The 16,501-nt window shown below is 41.3% G+C and overlaps 1 protein-coding gene across 4 annotated transcripts in view; it reads right to left on the bottom strand.

Annotated features, from left to right (window-relative positions):
- Positions 1 to 15,471, bottom strand: part of RTEL1 (regulator of telomere elongation helicase 1) — a 43,214-nt gene extending 27,743 nt beyond the window's left edge. For 3 of the 4 annotated variants that reach the window (XM_065032211.1, XM_065032212.1, XM_065032214.1), the window contains exons 1-16: positions 15,387 to 15,471; positions 14,972 to 15,086; positions 13,490 to 13,688; positions 13,119 to 13,212; positions 12,061 to 12,142; positions 11,832 to 11,892; positions 11,541 to 11,616; positions 10,762 to 10,846; positions 9,385 to 9,450; positions 7,946 to 8,099; positions 7,575 to 7,613; positions 6,829 to 6,907; positions 6,141 to 6,238; positions 5,208 to 5,263; positions 3,083 to 3,157; positions 2,143 to 2,224 (exon numbers count right to left, since the gene is read on the bottom strand). In XM_065032211.1, coding sequence (XP_064888283.1) covers positions 2,143 to 2,224; positions 3,083 to 3,157; positions 5,208 to 5,263; positions 6,141 to 6,238; positions 6,829 to 6,907; positions 7,575 to 7,613; positions 7,946 to 8,099; positions 9,385 to 9,450; positions 10,762 to 10,846; positions 11,541 to 11,616; positions 11,832 to 11,892; positions 12,061 to 12,142; positions 13,119 to 13,212; positions 13,490 to 13,688; positions 14,972 to 15,073 — 1,348 coding nt within the window. In that variant the 5' untranslated portion in view covers positions 15,074 to 15,086; positions 15,387 to 15,471. The remainder of the gene's footprint in view (positions 1 to 2,142; positions 2,225 to 3,082; positions 3,158 to 5,207; positions 5,264 to 6,140; positions 6,239 to 6,828; positions 6,908 to 7,574; positions 7,614 to 7,945; positions 8,100 to 9,384; positions 9,451 to 10,761; positions 10,847 to 11,540; positions 11,617 to 11,831; positions 11,893 to 12,060; positions 12,143 to 13,118; positions 13,213 to 13,489; positions 13,689 to 14,971; positions 15,087 to 15,386) is intronic. The other variant, XM_065032213.1, reaches the window with a different exon arrangement.
- Between the last annotated feature and the right edge of the window lie 1,030 nt (positions 15,472 to 16,501).

Here is a 16,501-nt window from a genome sequence, read left to right as displayed (position 1 = left end):
ACTTACTGCTTAGAATTACAAGAGAAAATTTATTCTAAGCTAGTTTATCCTTTCATCTCACATGGGCAAATCCATCCAGATGATGCCCAGATTCAAAAAGAATCACATTCCAAAATGTAGCAAATTCTGTATCTCTCCGATTCACGCTAAGTCTCCAACATGGTAACTTAGAGCAAAGCAAAAGGAAGAGTGTTTGATCTTCACGCCACACCATCCCAATTCAGTATCGCGTTCACAAGTGTCACCCGTGCACAGGACGCATGGTCAGGGCGCTCATCTCATCAGCTGTTCCGAGCTTCCTACCAGTTATGTTTCTAGACAATTGAGTCATTTCCACAAAATCCTTTGAAAACGGCTATTGTTAAAAGGTTTCCATTATTTCCATACAATCTGCTGTACCGCTGCAGGAAACCACAGACCTGAGCAGTCTTGCCTTGGCCTCTGCCAGGCTCACACACAGCGCAAGTCTCAACAAACTGCTCATCTGTTGCATAGTTACTTGCAAATAGTGGTTTTATTTGAAAAGCAGCATTTGGCAGTGCTGTTTTAATGGATGGACTCAATAATCTTGAAGGGCTTTTCCAACCAATACAACTTTATGACACTGTATCAGTATCTTTCTACTAAATTACGGAAGAATTCTGACTTTATTGCACCGATTTGGGGTATAAACTCTCCAAATTATGCAACAAACCTAAAGTGTTTCTATTAGCCTTTTCCTTCACACATTTAGCAAAATCTACTCAGAACTATTCCTGTAACTTCAAGCTCCATCTGAGCAATATCTCAGGAAAACAACGTGTGCAGATGACCAGACAACACGCTTCGGTCCAGGAACAGAACTTATTGTGGAAACATTTAAGGGAATGTTACATGCAAACCCACCAAATTCATGGAAACTCATTCCTTGAAAAACGTTGCTTTTAAGAAAAGGACTTCTGTGAAACAAATACTTGCATTCTCAAGGGCATTGTACTGAGTAATTAAGTAGATAGTTATGAGGCAAGGTCTTTACAAAGATCCTTGGAGAGCATCCTGTTAAGGAGGCTTAGTTAAAGGGATCTGCATCTGTCTTCTCTAATAAGAATGGTTTGTTTTCCACCTAACTATTTTATATATATATACATATATATATATATATATATCAGAAAGAATGAATGTTGAAGAACAACAAAACCAAGCTCAGTGCTGCTTTATAGCAGCCTTAGGATAAGCCCTTGTTTCAGAAGCCAAGTTTCTTTTCTTCTAAGCATGTTGTTTTGAAAGACACCTATACTGAGGTAGTTCCAGATACCAAGTTCTGCAGAGAATAAGGAATAAAATGGGTGGGAGGAAAGAGAGGGAGAAATCTCAGTTGAACAAGGCTTGAAAAGTTGAGGCTGAAACTATCAAGAAGTGATAAGATGTCCTGTAAAACTTAGGAAGTTGCTCAAAAGAAGGTCACATCTCAGAGCAGGTAACAGCGTCTTGATGCTCCGGCCTGGCATTTTCTGGATAAGAATTCACATTCTCAAGCGTTATTTCTCTGACACATTACATCAACCTTCTATACAGTTTCAGAGTGATCAAACCAATTACACCTCACCCACTACATATGAGTAATTTCAGCAGAGATTAAGGACTTTCATGGAATTTACCCTTATAAAACCTTTGGCATACAGTTTCAGTATCATATCTGTACATGAATCTCCTCCTTGTAAAAAGCATTTACAGCCTTAGCAACACTAATTTTGTGTTTAACACAGTTATACAGGGAAATGTAGCTGATGCAAGGATAGCAGAACATTACATAAATCTCAACATCAGTCCTGAAGGAGAGTTTCCCCTTCTGGGCTGGTCTGAAGATTTTCTCTACATCAATACCAGCAGCTGTTCCACAATGGAGATCATTGCCTTGCACTGGAATAACTGTACTAGAACCCTAGCGGCACACAAAGCAGCACTGGTACAAAAATGAATCGTACTGAGATTGCTTGTGTCATGTCGCCTTTAGAAATAACTCCAGGACACCCTGTTCGCAGCAGTTAAATAATGCAGACTGGGATGTCTACAACTGGTTTCTCTTATTTGAATCAAAAGGAGCAGCTGAGTAATTTTCAATCCAGCTTTTGCATGAGCCTCCCCAAGATGAGAGTCCTGTACCTTGTTTTTTTGCAGACGATGAATTCCAGAGATCTGTCCTTTGTTTCTTCTTCTGATTATTGCTATCCAGGTGAATATGGACCTGAAGGAAAACAGCAGCAGCATTTCTAGAGGTGGCTACAGAAATGACCTTGCACTTCATCCCTCAAAAAAGCTAGCACATTTCAAAGGTAGTTAACATAATCAGTGTCACTTTTCTAGCCTTAGTACGGTCATATTATTTCCCCCTTATTTTGATTCCAGTCTTTCCTAATGTATCTAACAAGGAGCAAAGAATCACCTTTTAACCAGCCATTTTGAGTCAGTTTATGGGAGCAGCTTTTCATGGGCTGCCCTGAGCAGAGACAAAGAACCCAATTATTTGGGTATTGTCCACCAGAATAAAACACGCAGACTAGGAAAAAATCTTGTGTTAGAAAGGTTTGCTTCATTTGGCAACAAAAATAGTATCTAGTCTTAAACTAAAAATGAAAGTTATCTTTAACTAAAAAAATAAATAAATCTGTTCCTAAAATTCATTATAGCATCACAGCCCATAAGTCCCAAACCCTAAATAAATTATACAGACTTTAGGGAGAAAATTTAGTGGCTGTTTGTACTTGCTTGGTAATAAGGTAAAATCAAGAGAACAGATTACTGGAAGAACACTCGATTTTTGCATAATATGCAGTATCAAAGTTCTCAGCAATTCACATTTGCTGCACTTCCCTAATTTCATTTTACAGTTTCTTTAAAAATTACTGCATAGCTCCCCTTTTTCGTTGGGACCTAAACTAACCCCAGTTCCTTTGGTGTTTGTTTTCTGGAAGGACTTCCACGTCCTCCCTGTAATCAACACTGTTATCTGCTCTACTATCCACGTCCTTCTGAAGCCTGGATACACTAAGCGCAGGTGTTACACGCCAGCAAGGAAAAATGTAGAACACAAAGCATCTCATACCTTATAATATTTAGATATTGACCGATGCGGCATGAAACCTGTTGAGCCTTCTGGAGGATCAATGTTGAATACTGTCTAGAAAATAGATGTAAAAAAATAACAACTCTTAAATAATAACTGTTTCCAGCAAAATCCATATCATATCTTTGCAATGAGCAGTATCTCCATAAAATTTACTGTTGCGATAACCTTAAATATATCTCCCTGCTGCTGTTATTAAATAAACGCAGAGAATCTTGAATAAACGCATTTTTTACAGGTAATCCCTGCTAACCACGTGGCTTTCTCATTGTCACAACTTTTTGAATTCCCTTAGTTTAACATTTCGGCCATAGTACCCTACAGTAATATTCTGCTTAACAAAACCAAATCAGCATGTAATCACACCTTGCTGTCCATCCGTTAAGCGAAAAGCTTGTACCAGCTCTTTGCGCAGAGTTCTGCTTCCTCCCCTTTCCTGTGTGTGACGCATCGTGACTAAGGGTGCTGCCTTTTCAAATGTACAGCATTTCAGTGCAACTTCAATGAAAACAGCTGTGGTTCTCAAATATTTATAACTTCTGTTAATTTGTCTAAACAAAATTAATTCAGGCATTTAAAAGGAATTGTCCAAGCTCATAAGAATAGCAGCTAGTTGCAACAAGTTCTCCACCAGTCAGGAAAAAAGTACAATTCCTGGAAATATTAACTTCTGAAAAACAGCCAAAGACAGGCTATACAAAAAATATTTTAATAAGTGTTCTTCTGAAAGTAAAATCTTATTAATAAGATCAGCTGGTTATAAATTAAGTCTTGATGACAAGGCCCTGTAACTAGAAAGCACCATGTTTAAGCAGCAAAGACTGCGACCAAGTCCTGCTGAAACGTCTCACAAGAACAGATTATCATGTGGCAGATGATTTGCAGAACTGCCCATGTGCGTGTCCTCAGCAGAACAGGGACCTCAGCTTTCAGCAAACGCTCCTCTTCCATTTCAAATCACCTTTCACCGATCCACCCCCAGACCATTATCTCCAGTCCTGTAGCACACACAAACTGGTAGGCATCAGTCACTGGGAGCAGAAGACCTGGTTTCTCCTTCTGAATCATCTCTCAGCTTTGGAACCCTGGGAAACTATATAAACTTAACTGAAATGAAGCAAACCTCACCTTCCCCACAAAAGGACAGTGACACTTGGCTTCCAGTGCAAATCATTTTGGAATCAGTGTACACAAATTGTTACTACTGTAGCAGAACACACACAGGTTTTGTTGAACCATTGCTTTAAAAATGAAATTCTGTGTACGCCGCGGTGAACAGACCCTCACACATCCACGCACTCAGGTTCACTGCCAGGAAAACGTTTAATTCAACATGATGCCCAGTAACTCAGGCCAAGATGATGCTTTGAAATCACCCAGTTCTGGGAATACAGTGAACATAACCCCAAACATCAGCAGATTTTCTAGTATGTAACACTACAGTGAAGATGCTATTTTGTTTGAACTTTAAGCTCTCCAAACATTATCCTCGGAGTATCACTCAAGAATATTAGAGCTTGGGTCAAGTTCAGAGGGAAGCCAGATTTTAGGCCACTGGCCCGCTGTATCTTCTAATATTATGGGGGCCAGGTTCTTAATAATCAATGTTTTACAAGTGCACAACAGGGAGAGGACTGACAGCACCACACAGATACCCACAAGTGTCACATTCAGTTCCTGTGGCACTAAGATGATATTTACAGATCCCTTAATTTAATAATTAAATTCTGAAAATACAGTTAAATTATCTTTTGCTTGCATTTTTCCCTTAGTCTGTCTGGTTATTTCATGAGGTCTCCCGCTCCCAAGCACTGCTGCTAGAAACAGCTCGATGAGCCAGCTCCACCTGGTGGAGGCTAAAACCAGACAAATACACATCAAGCATCTCCAAAAAGGGACATCAAAATTATAAAAGAACAGCCTGGGTAAAAACCAAAGTAGGCCATCCCATTAGGCAGCCGCTTTCTCCTCAAAAACCCATAAACTCCATCAGTGCTCAAGTGTACATACAATCAAGAATAAAATGGAACCAATGATTTCCCACATTTTTTAAACCAACTCATCTTCCCCTCAGACGTGTGTAGAAGTAACATGTAGAATTTACCTGGATAATGTCTGAGAGCTTATGCAATCCAGATGTATTGACAAATATCCCAGTGCCTAGAGGGAATAACACACAATTGCATTTACAACACAAATACACATCCATTTGTTTGCTTAAAACAGTGACCCCAGAGGAGCAGCTAAAACAACGTAATGAATGACACTGATGATGAGAATTTGACTAAGGAAATAATAAACAGATGTACATGTTAAGCCAAAGCGTGAGCAGCCTAAAAGGAGAAAGATGCTGAGGAAAAAGGACAGATGTGTTCTCAAAGGATGCGCTGGCAGGAGCGACAGCCCATGTTCCAGTCTCCATGGACTGGGCTTCCTCTGTCCAATGCTTTTCCTGAAGACTCTGCAAGTACAAACTAACTAAATAACTTCCTTAGTGCTTGTGGAAGTTGGAGATTTTTCTTTGCATAAAGGCAAAATAAGAAAAAGCAGCTGATAGACAGTAGAACAGAAGCTTGATAAATCAAAGAAAAATCTCATTATGTGATTCCGAACACTCCTGTTTTGTAACTCGCATGGTCAGGGAAGAAATCAAAACACTAAAAGCACCATCAGCAAATGCCACCAAGCTCCACTCCACAAACCTTCTGCTTTTGGAGAAAAACAGCATTGTGTGCAACACGTGCACACGTCTGTATGCACGGATATTGGTACCCACTCAGGTTTTGACACAAAGCTGTTCTTAAAACTAGTTCTGTTGCATCAACAGACATAAAGCATGTTTCCCAGCAGAGGACCTCGCAGCAAGTCTTGATAAAAAGACACGGGTCCTCAGAGTCACATTTGAGCTTTTAAAAGTTTTATAATTGAAATCCGAACAAAGCAGCCTTCCTCCTCCTCCCTCCAAACAATGAAAACTTCTAATTACTTACATTACAGAGCAAAGTCTGAGTGAAACAACTAGCAAATTTACACTTACGGCCTGAAAGAAACTGTAAAATCTGCTCTATTGACTCCAAGAGCGAGGATTTGGTCTGGAATGTTATTTGGGCCTCTGCAAACAGATCAAAGATGTAGCTGGAATTTACAGAGAAAAAGCACAAACGGGTAAATGCTGTCAATAATCACATGGACGCAATTACTATTATTCTTTTATAACAACAATTTCACCATATAGCAGCAAAACACGTTCTTGTCTCCATGAGAAAGGAAAATTTACAGGAATAAAAATAAGTATTTGGTTATATAGGCAGCAGACGATACTGACATGACAGAAAGCATACTGACCACATCCTTCACATTTCCCATGATTTCTTTACAGCATACGAGAGGTATTAATTTAGAAACAGATCTGCATGCAATTTCCACTATTTTCTTTATGATGTACAATGCGCATTAGTTTAGAAATAAGCACAGTGAAGAGCTTCTTCCCGTTCAGAATATCTGACCGACATACAAACAGCATCAGATTTCTACTCTCGAAACACTTTAAGAGGGAGTTCCACCAGAAGTAATTACTACAGAAAGTGGATTTAAGGAGACCCCAAACCTTGAATAAATACTATTCCCAGAAACTAGAATACTAGTACCAATCCCAACAGCAGACCCAGTTTCACCTGGGTCTAGAATTTGCTGTATTTTCAACATATTCATGAGAAGAAATTTACCTTCCCTCTTTGGTGACTCCAGCACCATTTGGTGGCAGCTCCACTGCATCAATAGCACTTTCTAGCTGAAGAAGAATTTCTTTAAGAGAACCAAGAGGGGAAAAAAAGTTAAGAGTTCACAGAAACTCACTGCTGGGACTCATCTAAACCTCTTTGTCAAATGTACTTTATTTCCAAGGCTGTCACCAAAGACAGCAACCCAGCTGTTATCTTGATCCCATAAGCAAATCAAAATTATCCAAAACAATTTCCTTGATAACATCTCTAAAAATTCATATTAAACTTTAAAGAAGTTCCATGACCTCAATTCCTAGATGAAGCCTGTGACACTCTTAGAAAACACAGTTGTCAGCAAAATGTTAAACTCTCTATAAATGTGGAAAGTTGCTCTTGGAAATCTTTTGTAAACATGAGACATGTCAAGCTCTTGCTATTAAGTTTATGTAGCATCATGTTCTTACAGCAGAATGACACAACAAATACATTTCCAGCACGCTGACAAGATGAGAAAACAGGGGAACTTCTAGAAAAGAAGGAAGTGATCTATTTATCTGCCAAACTTCTCATCTTCTCAGGAAAACTGTAACTAAACATTCTACAAAATTCTCTGAATAAAAGAGACAATCCATGAACTTCTCAGTTAAGAGCAATGTCTACAGAAACACCACATGAGCCAGATTTCTAGTTGCTGACCTTTTCAAACTGTTTCAACAACCATTATCAACAATACAAAAAAATAACCTTACTCTTTATCTTTGCTATATCTTCAAGTTCCATGTTCAGTCCTGTTGGAGAAAGGAAAGATGTCAAAAGGATGTTTTGCATCTGTTCCATTCCTAGTTTCTTTATGCCTTTTTAAAAGTTACGGATATAAAGGCTAGAACTGTGTAAATGGAAAGACATCTTCTGTTTTCCACTCGTCTTTCTCTTTCATGACCCCTCAGGTCACCTTGATTTGGCCAAATCTTTTCGTCTTTGTCTGGCAGTGATTACTAACTAACTACTATTTATCTATGGTTAAGAGCAGATTTTCCAGAAACTGCTTGGAAAAGTTATTTTCCAGTTCTTGCTCACAGCACTAATCCCAGCAAACAGTGGTTTGTGGTTCTCGACACACCTGAACTGGCCATTTCCATATTGAATTCTGCATTTATTTCATTCTGTTGAACTACTTTGGCTTGTTCTTCCAGTACGACATTGATGGCATCCAGTGCCGACACCAAATCGTAGGGTGTCAGATCAAAAGACGACGACTCCTCACACAACTTCTCCTAAAACACCAAGGAACAGAAGCGTTACCGAGACTGCGCCGTGTGGTATCTGCTCATGATAAAGTCCAGACAACCAAGCTAGATTTCAATTATAATCTCCAGCTCAGGCCAGAGGACAGACCAGAACAAATATTGTTATAGAGAAGGAGGAAACACACTGAATTTCTATTAAAAAAGTAATGGTTTGAACACTCACCAAACTAAGTTTGACAAAACTCTCTATGACCTTGAAAAATAAGTTACATATTGTTTTGTCACAATTTTTTCGTTCATGAAAAGAATAATTTTCCCTGAGGAATTAAGAGAAATATTAAGGACTAACCTACACAAAAATTTGACTGCCATAGCTATGAAGAGTTAAGTTAAAAGTAAAAAATGCTGAGCTAGCTGCATGCGTAAACAACCTAATCGGAAATAAGTCAATTGTCAGAGTAATTACTAAATTTGCACCTATTAATCTGGAACAGACAGTTCCATGGGAGAACTATTGCAAAACAAGTAGTTCTAGAATAGCTGTTCTGGTTCATTTCTGCATGCAGGCACCAATTCTTATTTTCAAAACACTACAAAAGGGGAAAAAAAAAAAATCCCAAAATGATGACTGGATTTCCACCCATTTTTCAACAGAAAAAAAGGTTTTCTGATGAAAGGAGCGTGCACTGGAATCAACTCTGCAGCTCTGTTGAGTCAAACCCAGCACGCTTTCCAGTTCATGGACAGGAGAACGGGCCATCAGAAAATCAACTCTGCAGCTGTTCAGCAGAAATCCCGCTGGGAGGTTCTTCATGTGGCAGAAAAAAAGGACAGATTTCAAATGTTCCCTTGCATTCCACCATTTAGGCAAAGGGCTGCAATTCTGAGCCAACTAAGTAGAAGTTCTCCTCATGCAGCACCTTTTTTTTAACCCCCTATGAGTAAGAATCACATCTGCCATCTACTGCCCTTGGACAGCTGATGCAGCTGAGCTCCGGGAATGGCACTCTCATGATTTCTAACACCCTGCAAGAGAACTCTCCAAACAAGGATGTGAGTGCCCTCACTAATTTGGAGACCCACCCTTCAGGAAGAAACTGTCAGCCTGTAGAAAAATCACAGCAGTGTCCAAGGGCTGTTAATTAAACTACAATGCTTTATCTGTCACAGAAGCAAGAAATATTCAAGATAATGAACATCAATGACTGCAATAGCTAAGCACAGATTTTACAGACTGTTTGTAATAGGGCACGGGTCTGTTTTTCTCTTTGGATGAAGTTTGAAAAATGGCAACAGACCAGAAACGACTCACCACGTTGTGAGCTTCATCAAGTATCACCACAGTGCCCTTCAGGTCCAAGTTGTGCGCTCGCCGGCTCTAAAGACGAAAAAGAAAACGAGGGAATGGACAAAAAGACCAAAGACAAATAAAATTTGATGGACTGGGAAACTGGCTCGTGAGACAGATTTGGGTTTTCATGTATTTTGAATTGTATTCTCTAGAAATGAAGGTGATAAAAACATATCATGTAAAAGTTTATGGAGATTACTACTGATATTGTAATAAGGAAAAAAAAAACACACCACCAAAACACCCCCAAGCAACAGTTATACCAGACTAGGATACACAGGTTTGTCAGAATTTCAGTCACTGTCCATGAAGTACAGACAACTTATTACTAAACAACATGGGCATCACATTCTGCAAAGCTAATTTTATAAAAACAGAAAGGCCTCAAACGAAAAAAGAAATTTCTTAAGTGTGGGAAAGAACTTTTCAGAGAACAAACCCCCTGCAGTGCTCCAGGCTGGGCACAGAGTGGCTGGAGAGCAGTCAGACAGAAAGGGACCTGGGGGGACTAATTGACAGGAAGCTCAACATGAGCCAACAGTGTGCCCAGGTGGCCAAGAAGGCCAGCGGTATCCTGTCCTGTATCAAAAACAGCGTGGTCAGCAGGACAAGGGCAGTGATCCTTCCCCTGTACTCTGCATTGGTGAGGCCACACCTGGAGTATTGTGTTCAGTTCTGGGCCCCTCAGCTCAGGAAAGACATTGAAGTGCTGGAGCGGGTCCAGAGAAGAGCAACACGACTGGGGAAGGGACTTGAACATAAGACCTATGGGGAGAGGCTGAGGGAGCTGGGGTTGTTTAGTCTGGAGAAGAGGAGGCTTAGAGGTGAGCTCAGCACTCTCTATAACTACCTGAAGGGCAGTTATAGCCAGGTGGGGATTGGTCTCTTCTCCCAGGCAGTCAACAACAGGACAAGGGGGCATGGGCTTAAACTCTACCAGGGGAAATTTAGGCTGGATATTAGAAAGAAATTCTTTACAGAGAGAGTGGTCAGGCATTGGAATGGCTGCCCAGGGAGGTGCTGGACTCACCGTCCCTGGAGGTTTTTAAACTGAGATTGGACATGGCACTTAGTGCCATGATCTAGTAAACGGACTGGAGTTGGACCAAGGGTTGGACTCGATGATCTCTGAGGTCTTTTCCAACCCAGTCGATTCTGTGATTCTGTGAAAAGGGCATCCTCTAGGGTTCTGAATTTGAACTGGGTTTTGATTAGTGTTGAACTATACCACACAATTAATTCACTTGCTATGTATCAGTTCTTCACAGCTTATCCACTAAAAACCAACATGAGACAAATAGAAGAAGAATTGCATTTAAAAGCAAAGATAGATGTTACCTTTGAATCTAGTAAATAGTTGTAAGGCATAAAAATAATATCTGCTTGCTGCTTCAGGCTTCGAGAGAGATAATAAGGACAAGCTCTGTTTAAAAATAAAAATAGTACAAACTATGAAGTAACACTTGCAGAAACATGACGAGTGCATTCGGCATTAACATACTATGTCTCATACTCTCAAAGGTTTCTAATCAACTTTTTAAGGAGTTGGAACTGGCACATTTAATTTTAGGGCAGATGGTTACCTGTATTTACAGAAGTAAAAAGATGCATAGAAAACAATACTTAGCTGTTCCACTCTGCAAAACAGGGGAACAAAAAGAAATTCAAGGAGAAAGAGTGGCATTCAGTACTGCAGCGTCATTTCAGCCCTTTAGGACACAATTAAATGCTGCACTAAACTATTTTATCTCAACAAATCAGTCACCTCATCCTCTTGGATCTGAAACAAACCTGCAATATCATTTGTCAGGTCAGATTATATTGGCAGCCTCTGCTCACATGAGAAGTAAAATCCTGGTGAGCCTGACCCTGATCCGATTCAGTCTTGACACAAGTCAGGACTGAAATTAATTGCTGTGTGACGAAAACTGCAGTAACAGAAGAAGTTAAGGCTTCAGTGCACACATTATTTTGTTGGAAGCCATCTCTGCAATATTTTTAGCTGCTCCACTTTGCCCTCATCATTGTGCCGCTCAAGCTCACACCAAGATATCAATAAAAATAAACAGATAAATTGTTTTCATAAGTAAAGGGGAAGGTTAGAAGGGAACATTTACCTGTGCTTGTTCCCATTTTTAACCAAGTCTTCGATATCCATGATTGATTCAATGAGTTCTTTCTCTGTACTCTTTTCTGTGAAAAATTACAACATTACAACCACAACCTCAGGTAAAAGTATCACATATTCTTTGTTGCCCCAATCATCAGTCACCCACTTCTTAACGTTTCACTTTAACGCAAAGCAGAACACACACACACACAGACTCTGCCAACACCTTCAAACTTCTCCACCCACCGAGCAAACGCCCCCTCCAAAAACCGGGGCTTTACTGCACAGTCGGACTCACCTTCCACATTGTTATAGAAATGACAAGCACGAGCCATCACTTTCATTCGGCACATGTAGATCTGTAAATTACAGCACATTTTAGCCAAGGGCAGCACGGCTTGTCAAGCGCTGAAAAGTTCTATTTTGCCTCCAATAGTGACACAATGTCCAAGTTCAGAATCACAGCCCCGGTGTCAAATTGACCCCCCCATGTTCTGGCTGTCGTGCTTTCCCAGCTCTGCTCTCACCTGCATGTGGTTGCTCTCCTGTCGTTTCACTTCAGGATGGATGCAAAGCTGCTCTCTGGAACCCAACACACAGATCTTTGGCCTGTTCAAAGAGAATACACAACATTGATGTTAAAAATCAGGCAAAAAACAAGGATGCGGTTGTATGTGTATCATATATCAAAGGCAAAATATTCAGGAAAAATAGAGGAGCCCAAAATAAGGGTCAGAAACAAAAACAGTAAACAAGCTACTCTGTTTGTAACAGCCATACGCATTATTTGACTTTATGGTGCTGCATTTCTCCCAGTAGCAGTGGGTGGTAACAAGCAGTAGTTTATTACAGGAGATAATTAGTAGCAGCTTACATCATGCACCATAAAATCTGGGTTCTGTTATGACAGTTCAGCCAAATAAACTGGGGACTGTCACCTACTACAGGCTATTCCAGAGCTGGCTGTGACTTTTACAGTAGGATAAGAACTACAAACATTTCCCATACTTTATTATTATTATTACAAGGCTTTATCTTTACAGGAAACAAACAAACAAGCAAACTATTGCTGTCTGGCCAAAGAGCTCAGCCAACACACTGGCACCTCAACAGCTGAAAACTGTGACAGACATTGGTACAGCAAAAACACAAACTTCTTCATAGATTTACATCGGCATAAGGAATCCAACTTTGTAATGGCTTCCCGCTGCCTTAAAGAAATGCCCCGGAAAAGAAAACAAAAAGGTAAATTCAGAAGTAAATGTGTGAGGTCAAGAACTAAAACCAGACCAGATTCAGGAAATTCTATGATTGAAGAATATAAAAGAAGCTGTGAATTATGAAAAACAAAAAACAAAACAAACAAACAAAACCAAAACAAACCAAAACACACACCCCCAAAACAAACCAAACAACAAACCCAACAACAAAGAAACGCAGGCTCTACACATGCACATTACGAAAACTACATTTCATTGGATATCATTTTTTATATGTTCACCCACATAAATTCAAGCAGTAACTAAACCAGGCAGTTTCCTCCACCTTTTCTTTGAACAGGAACGTTATCCTAAATCATATTTACCTGTAGACTGTGTTCTTTAATTCATTAATGACCTGTGTAAGTTGTGAGTGAGTTCTGGAGGCATAAATTATTTTAGGAATGTCAGTGTAATAAGCTGCAAAAGAGAGGACAAAAAAGCAGAAAAACATTATTAGCACAGAAAGAATAGCTGGAAATATAATCGGCCTCCTTTCCCATGTGGTTCTATGGTAAAAGTTTGCAAGAAATTCTGTCATCTAACTATTCACACACCGAAAATGAGGTAAATGAGTTTCTAATGCTTTAAGAAAATATAAAAACACTGAAAACACCTTTAAAATCTATAAGAACATGTGAAGCTGTGCTTCAGCTGCTCAACAACAGCTCCAAGGCTTGTCTAACTGCACGCTTACCTGGGATGTCTGCATCTGTGGCCGCGTTGCCCCAGGAGGACATGGGTCTCTCAGGAAAGAGCTCCATCCCGTTCATGCGCTGGGCGATTTTGCGGGCTGAGATCGTGTCTTTGAAGTGCTCCCGCCAAGCCAGAGTGGAACAGAGCAGGCAGAGGGTCTTTCCTGTGCCTGTAGGGCTCTCCAGAATGCCATTTACCTTCTTTATTGAAGAGAAATAAAACAAAAAGGGGAAAAAATGAGCAATTTGGAGATGTAACTACAACTGGTCTTTGCGCTGTACTGCATTTCCTTGGTAAAAAAGAGATCGCTGCCTGGTAGACTCCACCAGATCACAAAAACCACACACGTACCACACGTAAGGCTGGTATAAATGCACGACCTGTAGGACCCTTATCAGCTTAGTGAGGCTCAGTCTAAAACCAAGAGCCAGACATTATGCTTTATTTAGCAGAGGAATTCTCCACTCTTAGAGCAACTAAAATGCATCACATTTCAGCACAAAACACATGAAAATATTAGAAGTTACTGGAAGGAAAAAAGAAACCCACAAAACAAAAAACAACAAACAAAACCAGAAAGTGACTCTTAGACTACAGAATGTCAGTTTCTTTTAGAATTAAGACTATATTCCACATCAAAGTTCAGGCAGAAAATTATTCAAGCATTTCTAAACACTTAGTCCTACTGGATGTCACAATTTCAAAGTGCATAAAAACGCTGTAAGTTGCAGAAAAACTAGTGGCTGGGCTTTCATGACAATTTGTATTCAATTGTATTGAAAGAATTTTTATATATATATATATATATATATATATATATATATATGCGCAATAGGCTTCTCTTAGGTCAGGGAAGATTTGGAAAAGGCAGCACAGGGACAAGGAAAAGTAAGCTTGAATTGTTACAACCTCTTTTTATAGAAGTTATTTTTCACGGTTAGCAATAAAACGTAGTAAATGAACCCAAAGGGCTGGGGGCGGAGGCAGCACTCCTGCCTGGGGGCGGGGCAGGAACTGCTGGAGAGGGTCCAGCATAGGGCAACCAAGATGATTAAGGGAGTGGAGCACCTCCCTTATGAAGAAAGGCTGAGGGAGATGGGTCTCTTTAGTTTGGAGAAGAGGAGACTGAGGGGGGGCCCTTATTAATGTTTACAAATATATAAAGGGTGAGTGCCATGAGGATGGAGCCAGGCTCTTCTCGGTGGCCAACAATGATAGGACAAGGGGTAATGGGATCAAGCTGGAACACAAGAGGTTCCGCTTAAATTTGAGAAAAAACTTCTTCTCAGTAAGGGTGACAGACACTGGAACAGGCTGCCCAGGGGGGTTGTGGAGTCTCCTTCTCTGGAGACATTCAAAACCTGCCTGGACACGTTCCTGTGCGACCTCACCTGGGCGTTCCTGCTCCAGCAGGGGGATTGGACTGGATGATCTTTTGAAGTCCCTTCCAATCCCAAACATACTGTGATACTGTGATACTCACCTTCTGCAGGCACTCCAGCACCTTGGCCATGTAGGCCTCCTGGCAGGGGTAGGGCTGGAACGGGAAATCCACCGCGATGCCGTTCAGCGTTATCCTGGGCATGTTCCCCTGGCACCTGCAAGGAACCCGCCGGCCCGCGGTCACCCTGGGCCCGGAGCTGCACCGCGGGCCCGCAGAAAGCTGAGGCACCGGAGGCAGCGCCGGTTCGCTTGCACGGAAGGCCCGGGGTTCACACGCACTGCAGCCCGGGCAGAAGGCTCACGGGCATTCGGGACCCGGCCATGGGGATGCCCAGGCCGCATCCCGGGACATTCCATCCGCTCCGGTGCGGCCCGGTCCGCGTTCCCGGGACAGCCCGCCCGCACTCCCGGCCGCGGTTGCCACAGCAACAGGAGCAGCACAACAGCCGCCTCACCTCCCGCTCCGCCGTTCGGAATGCCCGCGCCTGTATCACGTGCCCTTCCGGCCGCCCCCTTACGCTTGTGCGTCACTTCCGGCGGGCTCTCTCGCGAGAGCTGCGGCGTTGCCAAGGGAACGGGGTGGTGGCTGCGGGAGCGGCCATGGCGGTGCGGCCTGGGCCTGGAGCGCTTACCTGGATTGTAAATTGTCTTTAACTGTAGCCGAGGGGTTGCAGAGCATTGAGTTATTCATTGGGATCTTCACAGCGCCACGCAAAATGTAACAGCTGATTTTGTTCGTTTTTCTGACTCTGAACTCTTTAACTTGACAACAGAACAGCTGTGCAAGAATAAGCTGCAGAATAAATGAGTTGGTAAAGGCTGTAAAATGAGAGTGTGGGATAAGGTGTTTATAATGGAGAATAAAGCTTTAAAACTAATTATAAATACGCAGGATGATGTGTCACAATTTCCTGTAAATAGCAATTTGCAACATTGAGGAATAATATCAAGAGTGTATCAAATGGGATTATTTTAGCTGTTATTTAAGGAACGTTGATCGAAGCAGCGTTACTGCCCAAGGGAGAGGAGCGGCAGGACGACCAGACCCCAGCTGGCAGGCCTGTCTCCGCCACAGCGACACTGGTTTGCACACACACTGCAGTAAATTAGCATTTTTTAGCATTGTTGAAAGCCTGAGTTACTGGAAGAAGCTCTTCCTATATCAAAAGACATCTAGGAATATTTGCAATGAGCTGGGGAAAGAAGCGCATGCTACAAGACCAACTTCTTTACTGATTCTTCATGAAAATCTGTTGTTGCTGATGGTCTGCCTGCTCCCATGTCACGAGTGGTGGAGGCATGGGGCATGTTTGCCAAATAATCACCACTTTCCGTCTTCAAAAAGAATACTGGGTGCTTGCTTATACTCCCTAGTAAAAATCAGTGAGAACTTGAAAAGATATTCACATTTAAAACAAAGAAGAATATTGCCTAGTGTAGCAGACGGACACAGAACTAATTGTATTAACTTTCTTTATATAATGGGTTATCTAGAAAGTGTGAGCCATATTTGGGTTAAAGTGTATGATGTGTGGCATAGCCGCATAAATTCAGTTCTCTCACCGTTTCT

This window comes from Columba livia, chromosome 16, assembly GCF_036013475.1.
Source record: "Columba livia isolate bColLiv1 breed racing homer chromosome 16, bColLiv1.pat.W.v2, whole genome shotgun sequence".
Taxonomy (NCBI): Eukaryota; Metazoa; Chordata; class Aves; order Columbiformes; family Columbidae; genus Columba; species Columba livia.
The sequence above is the reverse complement of the archived record's forward strand: the minus strand, read 5'-3'. Positions and strand labels throughout refer to the sequence as shown.